This window comes from Geospiza fortis, unplaced genomic scaffold (assembly GCF_000277835.1).
Source record: "Geospiza fortis unplaced genomic scaffold, GeoFor_1.0 scaffold583, whole genome shotgun sequence".
Classification (NCBI taxonomy): domain Eukaryota; kingdom Metazoa; phylum Chordata; class Aves; order Passeriformes; family Thraupidae; genus Geospiza; species Geospiza fortis.
The window spans coordinates 343429-368935 of NW_005054588.1; the positions used below are offsets into that span (position 1 = coordinate 343429).

The following is a 25507-nucleotide window of genomic DNA, read 5'->3' on the forward strand; positions in this document are numbered from 1 at the left end:
TGAAGTCACTGGTTTGTATCTGTTTATATCTTCAACACTGCACATTTGAAGTAGTTCTGGAGGACCTAAGTGCGTGGATGTACTTAAATAACTCTCTTTGTATTTTTATGCTTCTCTTCTCTTGATTGTGAAAAAATTCTTGCTATAGCAAGACACATTTTCTCTCACTTTTTGCCAGTAAATGGTTCAATGTTGGATTATTGAAAAAAGGTTTGCTTTTTTCTGGTAACTTAATTTGTGTTTACCTTCCATGGTAAATTACTTTCTTAAAAAAAACCCAAAAGTACACACAACAAAAACATACTTCAAGAGACTGGATCCCTACTAGCAGGAGAAAACTTGCTGTGATTGGAGACATTTTTGTGAGAAGTGCTGTTTAAATTCTCAGGACTTGTTTCAAATTGTTGAAAGACCATGTGTATTGCATCCTTGAAGAGTTATGAATATTACCTGGTAACATATATCTCAAAGATAGCCAATAATCCAACTCAGTCCCCTGTGCAACTAACAGACTGTGAAATGTTTTTAAAGACACATTTTTGGTGGATGGAAGGCTGATATCTCAATGAATCATAAATGTGAAACAGAGGTTTCCTGTATTTTAAAGCCATTTCCCTGTGTCATGGCCATCTGATAACATTTTAATTGCTCTGAAGGCTCTAGTGTTCTGATCTCAAGACTGGCATTTTATCCTACTTGCAATCATTGAATTAAAACACTAAATACATACCACATTTGCTGAAGAAATACTGTTAACCAAAACAGAGATGCTGGATATCTCCAAATTATAGCTCAGGAACTATCAGATTTTTTTCTTTTTTTAAACGCTTGAATTGTCAACAGTAAATCATTTTTTAGCCTCTTATCACAGTAAGTTTCTACCAGGGAAAAAACACTGGAACTGTACATGTATATCTTGCAAGGTTAATATTTCAGAAACTTAGATCAACATATTGCCTTGCTTTAACACAATTTTTGTGTCTGGAATGCATTTAGATAGCGGGCAAAATTCAAACATAAAACCCCTTCAAGTTCCTAAAGCCTTGCTGTCCTTTGGCTTGGAAGATGAATGTGGTAAATTAACTGGGGCTGAGTTCCTGCAAACTTCAGAACAGGAGCTAACTCAATTTCCATGCATTTCCTTTCAAGATAGATGAAGTCTGCCCTTTGAGTCTCATTTTATCTGAGACTAGGAATTGTAAAGTGGATTCCAGGAGAAGGCAGCACTTTGTTTAAACACTGAATGCATTTCACCTTGGCAGTGGTGCTAAGGTGGAATAAGGGACAGAGAGAACCACACCTTGCTGGTGTTGCATATGTGGATATTGGCAGATTTTGTCTTCTAGTCCAGGTATACAGTACCAGGTGCTGCAGAAATGATTGCAAGTCTCCCTTAGTGAGCAATAGAAATAGAAAAATAAACTCAAACTGAAGATCAAGGCCAAAATCTTTAAGAAATGGCCCCAGAAGTACAGTCTTTTGTATAATGTATGACTACTAAAAATTGCTCTTCTTGGTTTATTTCTAGTCTTCAAACCTGTAGAAATCCAAATTTTGTGGGAATGTGTGTAAGCCTTCCTTGACCCTGCTGTAGAGATGGTGAGAGAGAAACTGCAGATGGCTCTGGGAGCTGCCTTTTTGGGGCTGTGTCTCTGTCACTAGCACGTATTGATACCAGCAGTCATGCCACAAACTCCTCTTTCATTTCATGCCTGTCCACTCAGTGCATCCTGCTCACCAGGGGAAATATGCTTTGTGTTTTGAGCCAGATCTTCAGCAGGTAAAAGTGGCTGACAGCAATGGAAATTCCTTACTCTGTGACAGCCCTGGGCTTGGCTCAGGGTGGAGAAGGGAATTCTGTTATCTATTTTGGTTTTGGAGACTATGCTGGTGCATCTCAAGAAGAGTATTTCTGCACAGTGAACTAATAAAAGCATCTGCCACTTCTGATAATTGATAAGACTCCTCTTGTCCTTGGCCAGGTATCCCACCAAATATTTCACCTCTCACCTCCCCGTGCCATTCGCCGATTCAGGGGACGCCTGCCACGAGTCCTACTGGGAAAACATCTTCTGTGTCATTTCCAGAGCCCACAGACACTGACACTAAGCAGGGCCTAAAGCCACACAAAGTCTTAACTTCTACTCAGAGTGCACCGAGCCTGTCAGACCCTGTTATCAGCCCGTCCATCATCTGCAGCAGGTAAGAGGATCATTTGACGTGCCTTGCAATCGTTTCACGCTATTCTCATGAACATGTTCTATTGGCCCACATAAAAGTTTTTTTGTGATTTACTGCGGTGTTTATATTGATTTTTCTGGTTTATAGTGTTTCAGTAAATGTGTAGATCAATGCTACAAAATACTTTTAAAGTATGAGACCGTTGGCTATGTTTATTGCTATGTTTATTGCTTTTACTCCTGCCAGGTGGACAGCCTGATTCCTAAACAAATTCTTTGTCAGTGACCTGCAGATCCCAAAGTTGGATTTCATGTTTACAACTTGTGTTTCTGGAGCCATGCCCTTGGCATGAGCTGTCACCTTTCGGTCACAGGCCAAGGCTTGCACAGCAAGCACCTGATGTGCATAGAAAAATCTGACTGCTAGGGCCAGCAGTGCCTGAAGACTTTGTGATTTTGAACCTTCTCTCAGAAGTGGACCCTGTCTTTCCTGGGCAGAGTCAGATTAGATACTGTGGGGATTTTTTTTTTTTTTTTTTTTAAAGAAATCAACTGCAGATGAGTTCTTTCTACTGCTAAGAGCTCCAGTAACACAGTTTAGTTTCTTACTCTAAAGTACTCCTTTTTTAGGGAACACAAACCAGACCTGCTTTGCAAAATTAGCATTTTTGCAAAGAAAGTTGTTTTGCTTGTCTTCTCAGAAAGGAATCAGTTGCTAAATCAAATTGCTGGAGTTTGCAGTATGTGTCCAGTTCAGAACACTGGGAAATACTGGTACTCCCAAGCCTGCTCCAGTGCAGTTTCAAGGTTGCTTTGCTCACCAGATGTTACTTTTGGCCATAGCACGAGTGGCCAGCCAGCAGAGAGCACTATCATGTTTGACTATCTTTGGAAGTAGTTTTTAGTTTCTGCCTTCAGTCCCATGACTTTGGATGTGTCTCAGTGTGCTGTGTGCAAGGCTAGGAAGTGGCTGTGAGAAAGTCAAAACTGAGACTGCAACTTTGCTCAAGGGAGTCATCCTCACTGGAGTTTGGAGTAAGATCCAAACAGACTTTTGAGATGGATTTAGATTAAATAGAAACTTAAGTGCTTTTAAGAGTTTTCCAAAGGTATACCAAAATTGGGATTTGGAGGGGTTCGTTTGAAATTAAAACTATATTAGACAACAGAAATAAAGCATAAAGGTTCTGCAGTCTTATTAAGCTGTGCCTTTATTATCACTTCAACAAAATACAGTTATTTCACAAGTGGCATTCATTTCTGGAAGCCTTCTATTAAAAGGAACTAAGAATTGCATTTAAAATGTCAGAAAAGAATCAATGTAAGGTTGTTGTAGATAGAAATGAAATTAATACCTTTTTCATCTTGTTTATCAACCTGACTGATACAAGATTTATTTGCTTGTCTATGCACTACAGGTATCATTGAATACACATTAGCATTTTAATCTGGAAGTCTTTCAGGAACTCATGCTGTTTGCAGGGCATACCCAGCTCCAGGATATGTTTGGATGACCCAGCCAAAAGCTAGCTGGCACAAGAGTTAAGCCATTTTTATATGTTGGACTTAAAATGGTACAAAGGTTCTAGTAAAAAATTTGGCCAATCCAAATAATTCTGTAATAGTTGCTTTGTGAAGACAGTTATATATGAGATATGCCACAATATGCTGACTTAAACCAGAGAAAATGTTAAAATATCAGGTTGTAATTAGGGTTTAAAGGGAACTATACACAAAGAATAAAGCTTTTTAATGGAAGGGAAGAGCCAGTTATTTGAAAAGGTCATAATATTGTGGTCTGTCCCAAAATGTGTTTATGTTCTGGAAATGATGAAGCCAACTCTGCCCTCTTGGTTCTTAGGTACTTGGTATGCTGTCACTGAAGTAATGATAAAATATAATTTTCCTCCTTAAGAGGAACATATTCAAGTTTTAAGCAAGAAGAGTGCAGCCAGATCATGACTGTGTTCAAACTGAATTCTGCAAGATTGTATGGGACTCTGGCACAGTTTCATAATTTTAATTCCTTTTTATAGGGCGTCTGTAATATAGAACTAGAAGGTTTATTTTGTGCTGGTATACTTAGAGAATAATAAAATCATTTAAAGAAATCACACGGTTCAGGTTTTCTGCTCAAAATACAAATTCAGAAATTTCATGGTGATGGGCAGTTAATCCAAGGTCTTTCTGTATTTTTGTCTCAAGATCCAATAAAACTTTATCACTCTCCTGTGATTTTGTCTGGAGAACATACCCTGGACCATGACTTATACTGTATGACATAATCTCACACTGCCAGTGGGAAATCCTTTTACACAGGACTGTCTAAGGCACGTGGTTCTTCATATTGTGTGTGTTTCTTGATGTATTTCAGCTGTGGCAGACCCTACAACCAAATAGAAGCTGGTGATGGGACACTAAATAGAAATGATGCTACTACACACACCCTGAACAGAGCAGGTAATTCTTTGTCAAAAACATCTCGTTCCCTCAAATTAAGTAATTATCCACTAAAAGGGCAGATGAGCTTGTCTGTCCTAAAAGGAGAACACACTCAGGTGAGTCCGTACAAATTGTCTTTGACAATTTCATGTTCAAATGCTCCTTCCCTTTTCCTATGTACAGCATGTACAAAATGCTTATGGAGTTAAATTATAAAGGAGATACTGTTCCCCTCAATTTACTTAAATAATGATCCTCAGAATTTTTTCTCTCTTCATTCCCTGCTGCCATTTTTTACACTCTGCAGGGTAAATCTTTAATGCCCTTGGACAGATTGTCCGACTTCAGAGCCAGCCAAGCAGCACATATGTATTGTGAGTCAGAGCTCCTGTTGCTGTTACTCAGAAGGTCACAGGCTGACTTCCATGAAACCCTTGCTATTCACAGCGCAAGCTTTGTGATTTGTGTTTGCAGAGGATCCTGCCCAAGCCACCTCTGACTACGAGACCAACAACAGTGACAGCAGTGACATCGTGCAGAATGACGACGACACGGATTGCTCCAAGGAGCAGCCACGGAAGGGATCTGGCTGTAGGTCCTACACACCTGAGACCATCATCCTGCATCCCTTGACACCACCTGAGGTAGCTCCTCTAAGTTCCCCTAGCACAACAGAATGAGTGTATGCTGACACTGAGGGGGAAAAAAACCAAAATGAAAACCAAACTAACCAAAAACCGAGATCCCGACAAAAATATGTGGTCTAAGGGTGCTGCAACGTATTATTGTCTTAAACAGCAAATGTTGCAGTGTGATGAACAAGTGATGATTGTCTCACAATTTTCAGCGGTGAGCTTGGTTTGAGATGCAGAGGGAAAGCTTTGTTTAGTTAAGTTTTCCATAGTCTGTTGTACAACTAAATTAATAATCTGCAGTTGGCAGGAGCTCTTGAAAAATTTATTGTAATCTGCTGGAGTTGGACATGCTGAGAGAAGGCATTTTGCTTGAAATGTTCTGGCATTTACTCATCTCCAGTTTCTAAGTTAAATGAAATTCCAGGGAGTATACTGGGGGAAATGTGAAAGGAGGGGCACAACCCAACTTTTGTTTGCGGACTTTGAAAAACAGATAGGTTTCAGTTTAAGGACTACAAGTTTTCACTTGGACTGAGCTCTGTTAGCCATGTTAGAGTGCAGTGAATGGATCCTGATGCAGAAGCAGAAGCTGGGAGCTTTTCTCTCTCTGTGCCACAGTGAATTTCACAATGAAGGCAGCCTCCCTTGGAAATGAATGAATGATTCCCAGGAGTGAATGAATGAGTGAGTCTCAGTGCTAAGTGCAGGCACTGCTGTTTCATAAACAGAATTTCCTATCCATTCAAGTGAAACACGTTACAAAGGAGAGTGAGTAGCTGCAGGGCTGCAAGAAATGAGGACATCTATCTGAGCTGAGTGAAGTACCACAGACTTACACATGATGCTAATGTGACTTTAGCTTTTAAGAGCATCAGTTTTTGCTTGAGATGCTTCACTGAACTAACAATCCTTTTTATTCTGATTTTTGGCACAGGACAAGCCTGTACTGGCTCCTGAGCCTCTGGTTATGGACAACTTGGATCCCCTGATGGAGCAGCTAAATAGTTGGAACTTCCCAATCTTTGATTTGGTGGAAAAAATTGGGAAGAAATGTGGTCGGATTCTGAGTCAGGTGAGAGGTGCACCTTGTCTGCAGGGTCTAAATGTTGACAGATTTAGACACAGACATGTTAGAAGCCATTTTCCTTACAAGCTGATGATCCCTGACACCTAATTCAAAGCTGACAGTATGAACTCTGTCTCATTATATTCCTTTCTTTTGAATGTCTTTATTTGTAAATTTAAAAATGTGAAAGAGAAAAATCACGCACCTATTTTGCTTTCTGCTCTCTGCTCTTCTGAATATTCTCTTGAGATGCTTCCAGCCCTTACTGAGTTTTTGGGAAAGGATTTCTCACAGGGTTTAGATTAGCATGGGAGGGCTAAACAGTAAATATATTCAGTGGATGCAAGATATACAGAGTTTTGGTCCTCTTTTATACTAAAGACTCCAGTATAAGATCCTAGAAATAAAACATTTCAGATTTCAGGCTGGGAAAGAAAGCAAGCTTTGAGGAAGTGGGGGTAGAAAGAATTCTTGCTATATTCCCTCATTTTTAAGAATCAGAACTTTGAGAGAAAATTAATATAATATTACATAGGAAAGATTTGCTATGAGTTGGGAGAGCTTACTAGTCTTTCTTTCAGCTCTCAGGTTTTTATTCCTTCCTGTGGGTTTAATTCAGCTACTGACACAGCCTGTGCCTACCCAGCACGATTGGTGTCACCTCCCATAATCACTTTCTTGGCTGAACGTTCTAATCTGTTATGCCCCTTTTCCTGGCACACTGACAAATTCGTCATTTTTCCTTAGAAAATTATTGAAGATTATTAAACAGGAAAAGCAAGTAATTATTTTTATTATTATTTAGGGATGAAAGGGAAAAAAAACCCAAGAGAATCAGACTGAGTGAGGATCACTTTACAAGGCATTATGTAGTGATGAGTGCTGGAAAGAAGAGATAAAGTGAATTGGTACAATGTGGTACAATTATCACCCCCCCAGAAACACAGAGGTTACTGTGTCAGGCAGATTTCAGTGTAACAAGCTCCAGAGAATGCTGGATCAAACCACAGTCCCTTGGTGGTTACCTATTATTCAGCTACATTCAATTATCTGGTGGTCAACAAGGAGAACCATGGCATGGATTCAGATTTATTCTGCGCTCTGCCTTTTTGTGTTCTGCAGCTTGGCAAGCAACATCTGAGTTTGACCAGCCTGCCAAGTCTCTAGGTTCATTTTAGAGAAATAGGCAAGCTGTGGATATTGGATATATTTATTGGATAAACTCAGTGATGCTCACTGAGGCACTTTTGCACTGGACAGTGAGTGTGTGATGTGTGAAATGCTCTTCTAGATCATACTGGTCGTCTTTCTGATAGCGTGGAATGATAATGGAATGATGAATGAAACATAAGGAAAAGCAGAACTTTCCTTTAATGGCATAAAGAACAGTCTGGATGAGCCAGAATTTGTTCTGGTTTTACCTGGGTCCCTCTGTAGGCTTTAAGCACTTGACCAAGCTGCATGGGCTTCTGTACCTCTGCACACAAATCCTCTGTGCTTCTCTCAAATTGCACTAAAGCTCCTCACTCTACTTCCTAAAAATCTGGTTTTTGCACAGGTTCTCAACATGTTATCCACTTCACAGTTCCATAAAATGAGGCTTGAGAAATAAAATTGACAAGGTTTAATATTTGTGATGAAAATTAAACATTTTTTGTAACAGCTGTTTATAATAACTCCTTCTCCCTAACAGCAGAGTATAGCAAGTTCTACCTTGTTCACAAAACAGAGATCCTTACTACCCCCACCTACTCAGATGTTGCTAATGAAATTATTTTCAGAAATCAGGAAACTAAAATATATAATTCTTTTTCTCCAGACAAAAGCACTATTTTTTTTCCTGGTTTGATTTTTAAGTCCTGGGATATTATTAACAAAGGTTAAAAAAAAAGCTGCAATGATTTATTCTCAGTATTTTGCTATCAAATGGACTAACCCGTTCAAAAAAATAAAGTAAATTAAAAAGCTGAATTAACTATGTTTGCCATGCTAGGTTAAATTTATGAGATGGAACAAAGCAGAGTTGACACATGCCTCCAGGGAAGCATTCAGTTTAGAAGGCAAATGCTGGCTTAGCATCTTTGAAGCTGCTTGAGATATCTGTTCCTTCTTTGTGGAATGTTAAATTGATTCAGACATATAAAAAGACCCCAAACCAGTCAGGAGCCATGAAAGCATCTGTGCAAACTGGAGTGGCAAGCCCAGTCAGTTTGGCAGTGACAAATGTGCATGAAAGGGTTCAGAGAGGAGCATAAATTCAATCTCATTTCAGAAACAGAGCCAAGCTCTCAGAACTTAGCTGTTGCTTCATAAGAGGCCATAAAATTCAACAATATCTTCAGTCACACTTAACACTTTTCTTACAGCTCCTGGAAGACTGAAACCTGTGGTTTAGCTTTTATTGTTGGGCCAATATACATAGGGGTACTGGTTGAGGGGTTTCTCTGGGTCTGGATTGAAGGCACCTGAGACAGTAATTCATGTTCACACTCAGGTGTTTATTATTTCTTATCAGTAAAACAGTCTCACTGCTGGGAGTTGGACAGCTTTTCATTAGAAGGCACCAAATGGCCAACAGTCTCTTGGTACAAGGTCTTTTAAGGGTAAACTACCCAATTAAGAACTGACACCTGGATTATTTTCCCTTTTAACCCAGTAACTGATCCCACAGAGCCCCCAGTGCAGACTTTTCTGCCCAATTACAAAATGCCCCCCAACCCCAAGAAGAAGGAGGAGGAAGAAGCATGAAGAAGAAACCCAGGATGATGCCCTGTGCCCTCCATCTTGCTTCCATCCACAACACACTAAAAATCCCAAACCCTCAATTTCTCGCCAAGTGACACACCCACACTGCTCTCTATAATCTATTTCACACTTTTGTGGATTCCAGTCTGTCTTGAAGTCTGGGAAACTTTCTCCATGGATGAGGGTCAAAGTCAGTGCTCCCCTGGGGGGATTTATTTGAGTCAAGGATTTGGGAAAATACTCCCAGGAAAGCAGAATTTCACAGGGTAATTCAACCTAAGAAGTTTTATATCTAATTTGTAGAGTTTTTCTCATCTACTTAGCAACATAGATTTTTTTGTTGTTGTTGTTTTCTTTCAGGTATCATACAGGCTTTTTGATGACATGGGGCTGTTTGAAACCTTTAAAATACCAGTGAGGGAATTTATGAACTACTTTCATGCCTTGGAGTGCGGATACCGAGAGATACCTTGTAAGTAAAAATTCCTGGCACATAATGATGCTTCCCTCAAGTTTTGGGGATTTTGTATTGAAGCCTTTCTTCTTGCATTATAAAGCTTCTTTTTTTCTTCCAGTACATCATGATCAAGTGGATGACTAGGCAGAGGCTGGTGCTGAACCACAGCCTGTCATCTTTTTTACTTTGTATTTCATCTTTTACATTGTTTCATAATTCATGGCCAAATCTGCACAAGCCAGAAATCATATAAAGCTGTTATAAATAAAGACTGCTTCCTGATAATGCAAGTGTACCCCAGTGCTCCAGTTGGAGGTTTTTGAAACATTAACTCCCTAAAGGCAACTTGGACTTTTACACAGTAGCAGTGCTATGCTACCAAAGGAGATGAGCTTTATAAGCAGAAAAAATATACCCAAAACATGAGTGAACCCTGTTCTATTATTACAACATAGCTGATATTTTTCAGTGGGAAACATTTTTTTTCCCTGAAAAACCTGTTTTCTGTCATCCCCAAAGTATTTACTAACTCAAGTCAAATTTATCAAAATGCTTCAGCGCTAAAGGAGGAAAGAGTATTACTCATTTTAGTGGCAGATAAACCCAGCACTGAGGAACACAGAACACTCTGTTTTCTCTACACTCACAGAAAAATGTGGGAGAAATCATTATAAGTCATGTAGTCTCTCTGTCAAATATTACATACCAGTTGGAGCAATGGGAAGGATTTAAGGAAAGCTACCTCAAACAGTGAGAAGGATTTAAGGAAAGCTACTTCAAAATGCCTTCAGCCAGGTGGTTTGGAATCTGTTCTGGGAAAGTGAGAGCCCCAGTTTTGATGCTTTCCTTGTGTTTGAGCTGGATCAGGGATCCAAGCAGCAGATCACAGCCTGAAGAGGTCAGAGATGGGAGTCTCACAGCCTATTCTGCTGAAGCCATTCCTTTCTGTTTAAAACATTTAACTGTTCATAGAGTCTCTGGGATTTTTATGAACCTAGAACTATATTTACTTGTTTTTTTCTTAAGTGGTTTTTTTGTTGTTGTTGTTGTTTTAATAAAAAGGAATCTCCTTCTAATAGAAAAATCAATTTATCTTCTTTTTTTTCATTTCTGTGAAAAAGGTAGGATCAGCTCTGCTGCTCGTGCTAATGTTGGTTTTGTCTCTGCTGGATTTTGGCACACGGTACCCACTAGATGGTGCTGGCAGCCCTCTGTCAGCAATGCCTGGTGTTTTACGGCTGCCTGGTTTTCTCCCCATCACAGATCACAACCGAATCCATGCCACGGATGTGCTGCACGCCGTGTGGTACCTCACAACCCAGCCCATCCCGGGACTCCCCACTGTCATCAACGACCACGGCTCGGCCAGTGATTCAGGTATATTTAAATGTCATCATCCTCAAGTTTCACTCCTGAAATTTACTGTCAAAAAGGCAACAGCTGGGGATTGCATGCAGAATTTTTTGCAGTCTGTAACACAGTGTGGAAGTTCAATAGCACAGTGGATGTTGAAGGTGTTCAGGTGTGTTTGTGTAACTTTGAAGGGAATGGGATTGTTCCTCCAAAACTTAATATTTGACATTTAATGATATGTGAATGCAAGCTTTTGTGGTCACCTTTAATGACAGATCTTTGTTACCATTTGATTTTTGCAAAAGGTTTTTATTTTTGCAAAAGGTTTTTCCCTAGGAGAACTGTATTATTAGTGCTTTTCAGGGCTGTACCAGTGGCACTACAGACTTAAATCCTTAAACCCTTCATTGTTTTGCTATTCTACAATTTCTGGGCCATGCAGGCAGTGCTGTGCACTTGCCACTGCTTGGCTATCATAAAGTGTTCTTTGCTTTTCCTCTGTATCTCTAAATAAAAGGATTTGTTACCATCTGGCAATTCCAATTTACAAGACCACTCTTCTTCTGTTTTATGATTGCTCAATACAGGAAGCTGTTTTTCTTGCATTTTTATATTAATTTCTCCATGTTCAGTTGTGGTAACTAGAAGACCTGTCTGTGTTTCATGGGAGTTCTCAGAGAGTTGCTGGAAAAGCAGGAGTTTGTTCCGTTTCTGCCTTTTTTTTTCTTTTTTCTTTTTTTTTCTTTTTCTTTTTCTTTTTTTTTTTTTTTTTTGTTTGTTTGTTTGTTTCTGTTTGGTTTTTGGTTTTGTTTTGTTGTGGTTGTTTTTGTTTTGATTTTGGGGGTGTTTTTTGTTTGTTTTTGGTTTGTGTGGTGGTAAAGGGTTTTATTCCTGGAAAAATTTATTAGCAGGGGATTTCAGTGGCTTTGTAGGTGAGGTGGAATGAAAGGTGTCGAGTTCTGGGGCATTTTGATGTTTGTTATTTGAAAGACATAGTTCAGTGGCATGCAAGTTCAGATTAAATTAGCAAAGCCTCTCAGTATCTGTCTCTGACAGGTATGCTCAAGATGCTTCAAAAAGAGGAGGATAAGAGGATCCTAAGTCTAGACATTTGTATTGGAAAACATGCGCTGTAATTTAATTATTAAATTCTAGTCCATTGCTTTAAGGACTATCAGTGTCTCATGGACATGTCTACATGATGAAAGAAATTACAGAAAGGAGTGGGAAGATCAAGTTTCCCCACAAAGCTCCAGCATGGCTGTGAATCCATGTCTTACTGCTTGTAACTTATATAGTTGCAGAGTAGGTTTTGCTGGAGGGCTGGAAGGATCCCCAGGTGGGATCAGAATTTGTTCCTTTCCAACTGTTTGCCTTATTGTACTGGATCATAGGCACAGAAAGCCCTGAGGTCAGGCTGCATTTATCCTTACTGTAAATTTGCTCCTTCTCTCCCTGCTTTATTGCTTCTCTCACTGAAAGAGTGGCCCTGGATTTTTTACTATTTCCATTTCTTTCTTTCTGCTCAGATTCTGACAGTGGGATCACCCATGGCCACATGGGGTATGTGTTTTCCAAGACATACACACCTACAGATGACAGCTACGGGTGCCTGGCTGGCAACATCCCTGCCCTGGAGCTGATGGCTCTTTATGTGGCTGCAGCCATGCATGACTATGATCACCCTGGAAGGACCAATGCCTTCTTGGTAGCAACGAGTGCTCCTCAGGTAAACACACCTCAGGCAGTGTTGCTGTGGAGTTTGGAAGGTCTCCATGACAGCTTTTCCTTGCTGGTGGTGCCTGTGGCTTCCGTTAAGCACAAGGCTGCCAAATATTTTGAAACAGCTTGTCAAAGTGACAGAAATAATCACTTCACTTGGGGATTGCTGGTAAGAGGCTTCTCACACACCCTCGGTTAGCAGAGCTGTTGAGAAAGGTACTGATCAACTGTGCCAGTGAAGAAGGTAAAGCTCTGCTGACTGAAAGAGAACCTGTAACTGTGGAAGAATGGAAGAATTGTTCTACCAAGTAATGCGCAGAAAGATTAAATAAAATAAAACATCCCAATTGTGTAGCTGACTGTGCTTTGCAAGTTAATTGTGCATGATCATAACACATTTTCTGTTGCTTCTATAGAATATGAGCAGCTTCAGTCTTTTTATCAAAGTATTTGGAAGCAGGGAGAGAAAACTAATTTCAGTGTTGTAAATGTAGAATTGAGGCTTGCCTAAGGTTACACAGAAAGTGCTGCCAGTCCTGAGAGTTGAATTCAGCAATTCTGAGTCACTCTTTATTGGCTTAATTATGAAATCATCTTGCTTTACATAGCTGACCCGCCTTCCTTCAGCACCCTGTGCTGAAAAATACTTCTATTGATGAGGAAATTTAAAAAAAGGTATCTTAATGGTGGCAGGTCAGGTAAGGATGCAGAAATTCTGGATTTGCTTCCCAACTTGCAACCAAACTTCCTCTGTCACCAAAAGCAAGTCACCTGAACTCACTCTGGTGTCACTTTGTGTCTATGAATTGATAGAAATGCTTCTCATCCTTGCAATGCATTTCTGTGATGAAAAGCTTTGATACTTTGGCCACGTAAATAGACTGGGAGAAGATTTATTATCTTTAAATCTAATTGTAAGAAACAAGTGCTATAGCTCTGTGCTTGTAAAAATCAGAAAAGGAAGTTAGATGATTAGCCTTTTTGTATTTACTTTAGTTTAAAAATAAATTAATAGGAAAAATAATTTTCTTGCTATTTTCTGAATGGAATTGCCATCCCTATGAGACTTTAGCATCTTATTTTGATAAAGATTTGACCCATTTTGGATTTTAGCCCTGAGATATCTGTCAGGCTGAGTATATGTTTTCAGGTTACACACTGGAATTCCACCTGTTTCTGTCTTTGGAATCAGTCCTGCATGGACACAATTGCCTGGTGCAATTAGCAAAGAGAAATAATTCATTAAGTGAGGTTCATTCTGACAATCCGGGAAGCACACACCTATGTTATATTAGCCATCAACCTGTGGCCTGAAACAGGATGAGCCATTGCTGTGATTTTCCTGAGAGGGTTTTGCTGAGATGGTTTTGTCAAGATGCTTTTTCTGAGATGGTTTGCTAAGATGATTTTGCTGAGATTATTTTGCCAGGATGGTTCTGCTAAGATGATTTTGCTAAGATGGTTTTGCTGCGATGATTTTGCTAAGAGGGTTTTGTGTAGATGGTTCTGCCAAGATGGTTCTGCCGAGATGATTTTGCTGAGATGATTTTGCTGAGATGATATTGAGAAAATGCTTTTGCTGAGAGGGTTTTGCTGAGATGGTTTTGCCAAGATGATTTTGCTAAGAAGGTTTTGCGAAGATGATTTTTCTAAGATGGTTTTGTGTAGATGATTTTGCAGAGATGGTTCTGCCAAGATGGTTTTTCCAAGATGATTTTGCTGAGATGTTCCTCAGCTGCCCCTTGTGCTGCTTCCACAGGCGGTGCTGTACAACGACCGCTCCGTGCTGGAGAACCACCACGCTGCTGCTGCCTGGAACCTCTTCATGTCCAGGCCAGAGTACAACTTCCTGGTCAACCTGGACCACGTGGAGTTCAAGCATTTCCGCTTCCTCGTCATCGAGGCCATCCTGGCTACTGACCTGAAGAAGCACTTTGATTTCGTGGCCAAGTTCAACGCCAAGGTGAGCTCAGTTTGGGTTTCTGGGGCACGGTCAGAAAAGATTGTGGGCCTTGGGAGCATCGAGCAAAAAGGGTTTCTATTTCCCCTGAATGTCCTTTTGGCTGCTGTATTTTATTTATAATATATTTTTATATTATAAATAATATATATATATATTATATTGCTTTTCACTTATTTTTCCCTTTCCATATTGTTAACTCCAGCCTGGGCTTAGCTCACCTGCTTATGCTAGTGATTTTGTTGAACAGCTAAATATATTTTGGAATACCCCAGATCAGATTTTCCTCTTTTGCCTGGCATCACCATCCTGTTTCCTTTCCCTGTCTCCCAGGTGAATGATGATGTTGGCATTGACTGGACCAACGAGAATGACCGCCTGCTGGTCTGCCAGATGTGCATCAAGCTGGCTGACATCAACGGGCCTGCCAAGTGCAAGGACCTGCACCTGCAGTGGACAGAGGGCATTGTCAACGAGTTCTATGAGCAGGTAAAGGCATTCCAAAGCTGCTGCATGACAGTGCTGCTGGCCAGTGAAAAGTCACTGAGAGTAAGGGTGAAGAGGTTGGTTAGAGTCACATTCATCCATTTTATTTGCTAGACAAGTGAAAGTCCATTTGTCACTGAAGTTTCTGATGTGTCCTCAGAGACCTCTGGTGATGGTGTTTCTACAGGTTGGAGTTTAAGTCTGGCGCTGTGGACAAGCGCTGGCATAGTGAACAAATGTTCCTTTCCTCTTTTATTTCCAGTTGTTTTTTTCCTGTTGTTTTTCTCCTGTTTTTTTCTTTCCATCATGGCTGTCATTTCTCTCTTCTTTAGCGCAAACCAAGTTTTCATTCTTCCTTCTGTGTTCTCTCAAGACATCAGCTGCTTCTCATGGCTCTCCTCTGCAGTCTCACACTTTTATTGACATGTAGTCTCACAATGTCCTTGTTCAGATGGTCTAAACAGAGCAGTAGGATTGTTCTAGCTCCTCTGCAGGCCACACCTCTGTTCACACAACCTGAACCTTTATGTGCTGAGCAGGACTGCAGCACTGGCTTTCAGTTCATCACAGGCCAAACACAGCTGCTCCCAGAGCCATATTTCAGTTTTAAGACAGCCCTTGCAGCTCTCAGAGGTTGGTCAGTACAACTGCACTCTTTATGCAGGGCCATGCTGGTGGCACAAGGAAGGAGGAGAGGCACAGATTGATGTAGAAACCCTGGGAATACAGCCAGGCACTGCTCCTCTCTTTCTAGGTGTAAGGGAGCCTTTAATTGAACCTAATTTTCTCATTTGAAACTATTTAGCCCTGCTGAGTGCAAGGGTCAGGACTGTTCCCACACTGTTCCTGTTTCCTGAGTGGGAACATTTTGGATGTTCTGGTCAGATTAAACTCCACATCCTTTCTTTTCCAGATGAAGCAAACAAGCTAAATAACTGAACTAGACAACCCACAGACTTCTCAGGGAGGCTGTGCAGTAACTTGGAGTCACAGACTAATCCCTTTTAGAGCTTTTTCAACTTCCCTTAAATTTACTGCACTTACAGTTTGGGAAAAAAATATCCAGCCAGGATTTGGTGCTGCCTTCTGGAGAATGTAAAGAGACAGGGAAAGGGACATAATTCAGACACTGACCTGAAGCTTCTTCCTTTCTTTCAAATCTCCCAAGAAAAGAAAGTACAACGAGCCTTACCTATAGTATGAATATAGCTGATTCCATTTTTGTTTTAATTTTTTTTCTTAAACAAACAGAGTGTGTCTCAAAACAACCTTCATGCCCCAAATTTTCTTTCAGGAAATCCTTTTCTTCTTCATGACCTCTGTCCCAACAAACTGTGCTTCACAGTTCTGGTGATGATGAAAGCTTGTGTGGGTGACTAGTGCATGCAGACAGAAGCAATCAGATGTAGGATATGACTTTCCTTTTTTCCCATAAAAGTTATATCAGAGGGAAGTGCCCCAATATATAAACATCAGCAAAGCCTTGGAGAGTGAATCAAGCTTGTGAGGATACAGATGTGGGAAGATATTGTGTTATCTGTTCCACAGAATGAGACTGTGTTATTTCCCATCATTCAGAAATGGGATCCAGAACAGAGAACATTTTCTTTTTTGGATTTCTTTTTTGCACTAAGGAGGATGAGCTAGATTCTCAGTTACTTTCATCTCTATTAAAATCTATTTTTCTTTATTTTAATATGCTACAAGAGGTGTATCAAACCATGTTCACTGTGGTTTTAAGCATTAGATTTTTTTCTGTGACTGGAAAAGTCTTCATATTCTCATTTCTAAAAAGGAGATTTTTATGGGAAGTTTGAATTTTCCTGGAAGTATTATCAAAATTTACACATATGTGGATTCAGCCTATGCTGTGAAAATAATGAAATATCTTTGTTACAATAAACACCATTTCCTTTCAAGAATTTCACTCCCATATACATAAAAACTGCTTATTAAAAAACTGCTTATTCAAAATCCTGTGTCATATTGTTGCAGGATGTTTCCTTCTCTTCACATGTCCAGTAGAATTATTTGAAGACAGACATATCAGAATTAAAAAAACTGCACTGCAAGATGTTTCTCATAATAAATCATGTTTTAACAGAACAATAAAAAAGAATTTGTAAACATTTCAACAGTCAGCATTTCTCCCAGTTCAGAGCTAGGACAATGTTTCTCAAACATGTTTCTGTAAAGAAGAGCAAGCTGTCACCTCTTCTTAATGTGCTTGCTATTTCAAGAATGGATGGCATGTTTCAGTGTTTTGTCAACACAAATATTTTGTTTAAAATGATTGCACATAACATTTCAGGGTTGGTTATTATAAAATAAGCAAACAAAACACAAGGAAATGAGATATTTGCTGTTTGTACTCCAAAATCTAGCTCTTGTTTTTGGCCTTCACCAAATACGGATAGATGTTAGTCAGCTGTGAAGACCATTACTTTTGAAAAATTTACATTACAAGGCAATAAATATAAGCAAACATAATGGAAACTGAAAATGCATCTCCAAATTCTAACATGTATTCCATAATATAGAACTCTGTATTGTATTGCAGCAATCAGTTACATATCAGGCTTGATTAGGGAGGTTAGATATTTTTGGGGGGGAGATGGCATCTGGTCTGGTCATGTTTGCTCAGCTGAAAGCTCACTGATATCACCAGAACCTTTGCTGTGATAGGGAATTGAGTATATCAGATTTGGGTCTGCAATGAAGTTTTACTTTATTTTACATCAAGAGAAGAGAGAAAAAAACCTCATCTTATGCCTCTCTCTCTCTCCCCCAAAAAAGCTTTGCAGGAAAGATTGAGTGGTTTTGAGCAAATGAATGTCATACATTGCTTTAATTGGGATCATTCTAATAGTCACAGGAAACAAATATTTATGACCCAAAGCCAAAAGGACATCTCCAGGTTACTTTTAATAAGGATGAGGTCAATAACAAAGCTGGTCTGGTGAGACAGCCCTGTCATGTAGAAGTTGTCTTATTCCCTGTAAACAAGGCTGTTGTGAACTAACAATCACACAGTCAGAAAGAATTTTTTTTTTTAATAATGTGAAGAAAGAAATGAAATAACAATTTTGAAGTTTTCACACAGTGTAAAGTTCAGGGCTGGGGGCATCCTTCCGCAGAGTCATTGTTAAATTCATCCTTGTTAAATTCACATTATTGGTAGTGGGTTGGTAGCAGTTCCTACAAGAAAAGAGCTGTAACTGTGCCCATTTGACACGATGGCACTGTCATGATGGAAGTGCCAGGCTGGTGTGGCATTCACATTTTCTGGAAAAATCCCTTCGCCCAGGATTTTTCTCCTGGGAAGCTGAGAAGCCTCAGAGAAAAAGAAAAACAGTAATTATCTGATTTGCTTCTCTTGTGTTTTGCTGCTTTGGAATGTGTTTGGAGATTGTTTACCACAGGTGATTATTTCATTGGTTTAATGTGAATTGTTTTGACTCAATGGCCAATCAGGGTCAGGCTGCGTCAGGCTCCAGAAAGAGTCAAGAGTTGTCATTATTATCTTTTTTGCCTTCTCTAGGTATCCTTTCTGTATTCTTTAGTATAGTTTAGTTTAGTATCCTTTAATATAATATAGTATCTTAAAATAATAAATTAACCTTCTGAGACATGGAGTCAGATTCATCATTCCTGCCTTCGTTGGGGCACCCCACAAATACAACAGGCTGGCATCTAAATGTTGTCCTTTCAGCATTTTTAATTGGCTGGATGTGCTTTACTCCTTTTTGTGGCATGGTTTTGTTTCGTTTAGCTGTGAGGAATGACAGCTGTTTTTCATCTGCAGGGTGATGAAGAGGCCAGCCTGGGGCTGCCCATCAGCCCTTTCATGGACCGCTCTGCTCCCCAGCTGGCACACCTCCAGGAGTCCTTCATCACCCACATCGTGGGACCACTCTGCAACTCCTATGACTCAGCAGGGCTGATGCCAGGAAAATGGATAGAAGAGAGTGATGAGTCAGGAGACACTGATGAGCAGGAGGAGGAGGAAACGGCAGAAATGGAAACTTGTGAAAACGCCGAATCCAGTAAGTGGTTGACACTTCCATTTTCCAACAAAACAAGTTCCATGGAGTGACCAAAACACTAAGCAGAGGCTGTGAGCTGGCCAGGTTCAGCACGGGCCCCCTCCAGAGTGACAGTGAGTCCTTGATGTCCTTGGAGGAGCTGTAGCCACTTACACTGTGCACAGAGATGCTCCATGGTTTCAGCACCAATGTGGTTTAGATCCAGCACTTATTTCTACCTTAGCTGGGGTTTCTGGTGGTGGATCATCTGTGCATGAGGGCTTTCTAGACTCTTTCAGGACTGGTGTTGATAGACTGCAAGAATTTCAGTTGAAAAAAGGATGTATGGGAAAATATTTTTTGAGGAAAACACTCACATTTCCATGAGTTAACATGACAAACAGGAATAATAGAATGAGGATCCACAATGCTGATGGAGTAAAGGAGTTCTTAACAATGGAATCATTTTAATGCACATCTCTTCAAGGTAACATGGAGTGGAGTGGGAAGAGAATTGGCACTGAACATTGCTTTGTTGTGTGCTGGGAGCTGCATCATTTGGCTAACCAGTAACTAAAGCTCATGTTCTCCTGCCTCTCCTCTAGAAAGGCAACACTGCCAATATTTGCTGTACTGAGATGAAAGTTTTTTACCTTGAAAGGAGATTTCAGGCACTTGTGGGAAGTGATTTTTAAGAGAAATTACTGCAACTGTAGACCTCTTCCTTTAATCAGTTTAATCCTGCTTTACCTTTTTCTTTCTTTCATGTTCTTTCTCCCTCTGAATTTTCTACTGCTGTTCCTTTATTTCCCTCCTTTGAGTCATCTTTCTCTCTCTCCCTTGTATCCAGAAGTTTTAGGAAACAGCAGCCTAAAGTGCACTCATGAAATACCAATACTCATGTTCTTTCATGCCCTGCCTGGGTATCTTCCCTGTTTTCTGTTGGGAAAGCTGAGAAAGATTTGATGAGTGCAGTAAGTCACATATGGATGTGGAACTAAAATCTGTGTCTCCTGATGTGCAGAATTAACCTTTTATCTCTAGTAAGATCCAGAGGTAAACAGTTTGTATTTATTTTTACTCATTGCTATTTTTCACAAACACACACACACCCTTGCACATATTTTAGGTTTAGCACGTTCACATGCACAAAAAAAATCTCATAGAGAACAGTACACACCAAGTAATGTAACACCCATGGGTTAATTTATCACTTTATGATCTATCAGTTCTGTAACAGGCAGAGCCACATGTTTGTGGCACATTGGCCTTTCTGGAAGTGCCTGCTAGGAGGAAATGTATGAAACTGAATTAACACAGACCCCAAAGCCTGAAACTGATACTGCTGTATTAAAAAAAATATAAAGGATATTCTCATATATCCATGATGTCTCTAACCTGACTCTGAAATCCTTGGTTTCCTTTCATTTAATGTCTCTATTCACTTCTCTTCTGTATCACCAGTGGAGTCAAATAATGCTGTTTGCAGGTTAAAAGCACTGATCATTATTAACTCTTTTCACATTGCAAACAGACTGATTTTAATGATCTCCTGTTTTCTTCTTTACCTTGTTATAGCACCCAAATACTGTAGTGTTTTAGACTATGGTTTTCAAAGCTTTAAAAATTAAAGTATCAGAAGTTTTGAAATATTCCACAAGTTCTTTCTATTTCTTTCATACCAAATGGGGGATGCTCCTCTTCTCCATCATACTAATGTGTGGCAAATTGTTGTCTTCAGGTCCCCTAAATTCTCTGTGGCTGTGTGGACCTTACTCAGGCTTCTGTGACCTCTTCTGTGTCAATATAGGGGCCTCATAGTTCCTTAGAAGTGTGTGCCTATGATCAACCCAATTTTGCACTTTCTAAACTTTCTCAAATGAAACAGTAAAAGGTTGAGATGTCAGATGCACGAAGTTTAAGACTGGTATAGATGTTGGTAAAGATCTTTTTATGAAAATGCCTTCATCTAGGTCCTGATAATTCACTGAAGAAGTTGAGATCAATTTAAGAGTTATAACCTTGAAGTAGCCTTAATTTTTTTTACTATACAGGAGCATGTACTTGCTCTGAAGGTCTTATGCAAGTATAAGAATTAAACAGACTCAGTCTTTAGTGGTTCAGACAAATTTTAGCTCCACAGCAAAGTGTCTGCAGAGAACAGCAAGATGTGGGGTCACCTGGGAAACCCAGGAGAGAATGTCCTGCTGTAGCATTGGCAGCAGAGGGGCTTCTTATTAGTGCTAAACCTGAAGGTTTCCTACAGGGAACCAAGGGCTTTCTAATGAAGGATTGAATTGGATTTGGTCTGTGCTCAGTGAAAAGCTCTTTGTTTCCAGTTCAAAAGCTTCAAGGGCTAAACGTTTTGGATCCTGACACAGACATACTTCAGGCAACCTGCAAATACTAATCCACGCAAATTTATCTGGTACAAAACATTCCTCTACGTTACCCACTTTAAAGAAAAAGCAGCAGTTGTCTTTGGAGGGGCTGTTATTTCAGCTCTGTGATGGCCATTGTCACTGCTAATGACTAGGAAAATTTTTCAAACTTTGTACTGCTAAGGAGTTAAGAATTTGTGTTGGACAGACTATATTGACAGGAAAAAAACACCCTTCAGACAGCAAAACACTTGTAGTGTGTGTCAGGAGCTGTGGGAACCACCAGGGACAAAGACACTTCATAGGCTGAGAGCAGGGACCTGGTGCTTCAAAAGCAAAGAGAAGCAAGCTCCCTGTGATAGTATTTGGCTGTATGGGTGCTTCTTTAGAGCTGAGGCTGCTGCCAGAGCCATGTTGTGCTTAAGCTTTAAGGTCACCTCCACTGTGATGGGGGAAGCAATGGATGACTTTGAAAATGGAATGCAGGAAAACAAAATCAGGATTTTTTTTCCCCCTAGGACAAGCAGAGATCTATTGGGGATGAGGAGGGCACAGTGTGTTGATCAGAGTCTTTAAGAACTTGATGTAAAATGAGCAGAAACAGCTCAGCAACGTGTTTTCTGCGTAATCATTTAAAGACTAGATACCTCTGTAAGCAGCTGAGTCAGGCACAACATGCAGCCTTGGCATAGGATGAAGCTGGGGCTCAAACTGTGCAGAAAACTTTCCCCAAGATCTGGAGAGGCACAGCTTTCTGAATTTTAACACTGTTCAAATGTTGGGGGTTAAAAATCTGTCATAGCATACTGTGTCTGCTTCCTATGCCTTCAGTCGCTTTTCCTTCTCCAGTAGAAACCAGCACATTAATGTCACATGGTGTTTTACAGGAAAGAAGAAGTTCAAGAGGAGGAAAATCTACTGTCAGATCACTCAGCACCTGCTTCAGAACCACAAGATGTGGCAGAAGGTGATTGAGGATGAGGAGAGGTTAGCTGGGTCGGAGAAGCAAGGCACGGAGCAATCCCCACTGCACCAATCTTCAGAACAAATCCAGGCCATCAGGGAGGAGGAGGAGGAGAAAGGCAAGGCCAAGAAGGATGAAGAGGAGAACACAACTGTAGAACCAAACCAATGACAATATTTACAGCAGTATTTTAAGACAGATTGACTCGTGCACAGACTCTTTCTCAAGCCAGCACAGCATTTAGACACAACACTGTAGAAGTACGGGATAATGCGCCTACAGCTGTTTCATTTGTTTCTCTTTCCTTTTTATGGTGAGGTACATTGTTTAAACTCCTCTGCTCAAGGAAGCTTTCACACTGCAACACCGGCTTTACAGACTTTCTCTGAAGAGATTTGGGGGTGGGTGGAATTATATAAATATATATATAGCCAGGGTTATTGGCTGCACACTTCAGCAAATTACATTTAATGATATATTATGGTCACTGTGATATTTACAGGAGAAAGTTATCTGAGGAAATGCTGCTTCTGAAGCACATTTGCAGTTAACAGTAAGGTACCAGTTAAGTAGCTTTTTGCTCTTAATGCTGAGGGATAAAAGTTCCAAAGCTTTATATGAATGCTGATGTATCCTGCCAACACATATGTGTGAGTGAGGAGGTGTTTGCAAGTGTGAGTGGATGTGAGGAAATACAGCATGCTCTGAGTTCTTACCACACTAGCTGTAGCACATGTCCCAGCGTACCACAACAAACAGAAGGCCAGAATTTTAGAGAATTCGTGCCTGCAAGGAAACAATTTTGAGGAGCTTTGCTTTCCCTCCAGTCCCCGTTTGCACTCCAGCTGCGGGCAGCCTCTGTTCAGCAGCAGCCCAGGCGCTGCTCTCGCCCTACCAGCTGTGCTGGCATCACCTCCTCCTCTTCCTGGGCACCTCCAGGACTGCTGGTGACAGGGATGTGCCAGGAGGGCTGTTTGCAGAGGGAGCAGTGCCTGGCACAGCAGCCTGTGCCCTGCAGAAGGCTGGCCCTGCCTGTGCTCTGCAGAGTGAACGCACTGCGAGGTGCAGAGTGTGTGGGCGCTGTCCTCTCCTGCCCTTGCCCTGCCTCTGGGCATCCATCACCAAATGTGGTATTGAGAACAAAGCTAAACTGCTGGGGGACAAAGGAAGGGGAGCGTGGGGGCCAGGGGAAGAGGGCAAAGGGGGCATGAGGAGCTGCTTGGGCACAGGTGCCAGTCCTGGTGGGCTGGGCACTCGGTGTCCCAGGATCTACTCTCATGGGCTTCACGGAACTTGGGTTTCCAGTGCCAGTTTGTTGCTGGCATTCTGCTTAGGAGCAGCATGTTTGATCCCACCAATATATTTTTCCTTTCTTCTTTCTTTTTTTTTTTTTTTCCTAACAGAAAGAAAAAGATCAGGCCTATAAGAACGGCAGATCTTTTTTTCGTTGTTGTTGTTCTGTTCATTTGTTTTCTCTGTTGTTTATGCTGTGAGCCAAATGTCTATTTAAAAGGTTGGATATTCACTTTCAATATTTTATTTCACGATATATTTGTCAATGATTAGCTATCTAGATGTAAATATGGAAAAATTTTTATGGGTTCCTGTAGATAATGATATCTTTAAGAAAAAAAAAAAGAAAAAGAAAAAAAGGGAAAAGTTGTTTTGTAAAGATAATTTTTTAAAAAATAAATACAAAAACATTTTTATACAGTGTAGCCATTTCCAAACCCCACAAATAAAGTCTTGAGTAATCTGTATAGACCCTTCTGGGAAACCAGCAGTCTACAGGATCAAGGCTTTAAAATATTAATGCTCTTGGGGACTGGCAGCACCAAGCAGTACCCCACAATTTAGAGATTTGTTCCCACAGAAAGAGTTTATATATAAACTTTAGTATCTCTCAGAACTCCTTTGACTATGTATGCCTTTTTTAGTTTGATTCTGCAGCCCATCACCAAGAAGAGGGTTACTTGTGAGAGTAAGATTCCTTGTGAAAGGCAGAGTTTGTAGAAGTCCTTTCTGTATTAAATTTCTGGCATTACACCCATCACCTCTTGCTATTGTTACACGTTCACCAAATTTCATGTTCCTGTTGACACCTCCCCAAAATGTTGGAAAACATTCTCTATCAAAGCCAATCACAGGTGTGTTATCACTTCAGAGTTCCTTCTTGCTTTGTGTTTCTGTCTGCTGAAAAGAGGATTTAGGGTTTTTGTTGTTGCATTTTCCTGATATTGCCCTGTCCTACTCTTAGCAGTAGAAAATGTGTTTGCCTTTCAGCAGAGTGACTGGGGCACGTTCTGAATGCTCTTACCTGCAGGAATATTTATGAAGTGTTTTCCAGTGAAATCAGGAAGGCAGAGACCCAAATTGCACTGCTGTTTTAAAGGGAAAGGACACAGCAAAATCCATTCAAAAGAAAAACATTGTCTCCAAAATTTCAGCAAGTCTCCACCAATTCCAGCTTGTGTTGTTTTCATATCTCTTCAGTCACTTTGGTCATTTTATTTGGGCTTTTCTTGTGCAAGTGATATGCATACCTTATAGTATGAGAAGGTTTTATTATACCTCATTCTGTCCTTTAAAAATTAAATTTACAGAGATGCTTTAAAATGTCATATCTCCAAGCACTTCTTTCTCAATTTTCAGTGCATAATCACTGCAATTGGATTTTAATACTGAGGTTTATATTGCCTTTGCTGGAAGAGGAAAAAATTCTATTGCTGCAATTGTTAGTGGGTGCTCAGTTGGTAAAATTATGAAGAAGCATTCAAGAATGAGGCAAAATCCTGTAAGTAGGGTTTCACATATTCCTCTAAACTGGCATACACAGGGTTGGAAAGAACTAAGAGTAACTAAGAAAAGTTGTCTAAAAATATGCTGAAATTAAACTATGATATTTTTCTAGTCATCATTTTTGGTTGCCATTAAGTAAAATTAGTGTTAGCTTTTAATTTGTTTTTCTGCACTGCCAAGGCAGCTGTTAGAATTTGATACACCATTGCTACCCCAGCCTGTTCATGGGAGCAGTCACTGAACTGGACCTTTATGATGAAGAAATTGCTGACAGACTTAAAATGAGAATGAT

General features: G+C 40.2%; 1 protein-coding gene across 1 annotated transcript in view; it reads left to right on the top strand.

The window, feature by feature from the left end:
* The window catches only part of PDE3A (phosphodiesterase 3A), a 71718-nt gene extending 48865 nt beyond the window's left edge, over window positions 1–22853 (top strand). Inside the window, exons 5-15 of the mRNA XM_031064417.1 lie at window positions 1983–2202; window positions 4555–4640; window positions 5097–5266; window positions 6192–6329; window positions 9429–9540; window positions 10789–10902; window positions 12408–12607; window positions 14360–14563; window positions 14894–15049; window positions 18852–19092; window positions 22340–22853. Coding sequence (XP_030920277.1) covers window positions 1983–2202; window positions 4555–4640; window positions 5097–5266; window positions 6192–6329; window positions 9429–9540; window positions 10789–10902; window positions 12408–12607; window positions 14360–14563; window positions 14894–15049; window positions 18852–19092; window positions 22340–22587 — 1889 coding nt within the window. The 3' untranslated portion in view covers window positions 22588–22853. The remainder of the gene's footprint in view (window positions 1–1982; window positions 2203–4554; window positions 4641–5096; window positions 5267–6191; window positions 6330–9428; window positions 9541–10788; window positions 10903–12407; window positions 12608–14359; window positions 14564–14893; window positions 15050–18851; window positions 19093–22339) is intronic.
* The last annotated feature ends 2654 nt before the right edge of the window (window positions 22854–25507 follow it).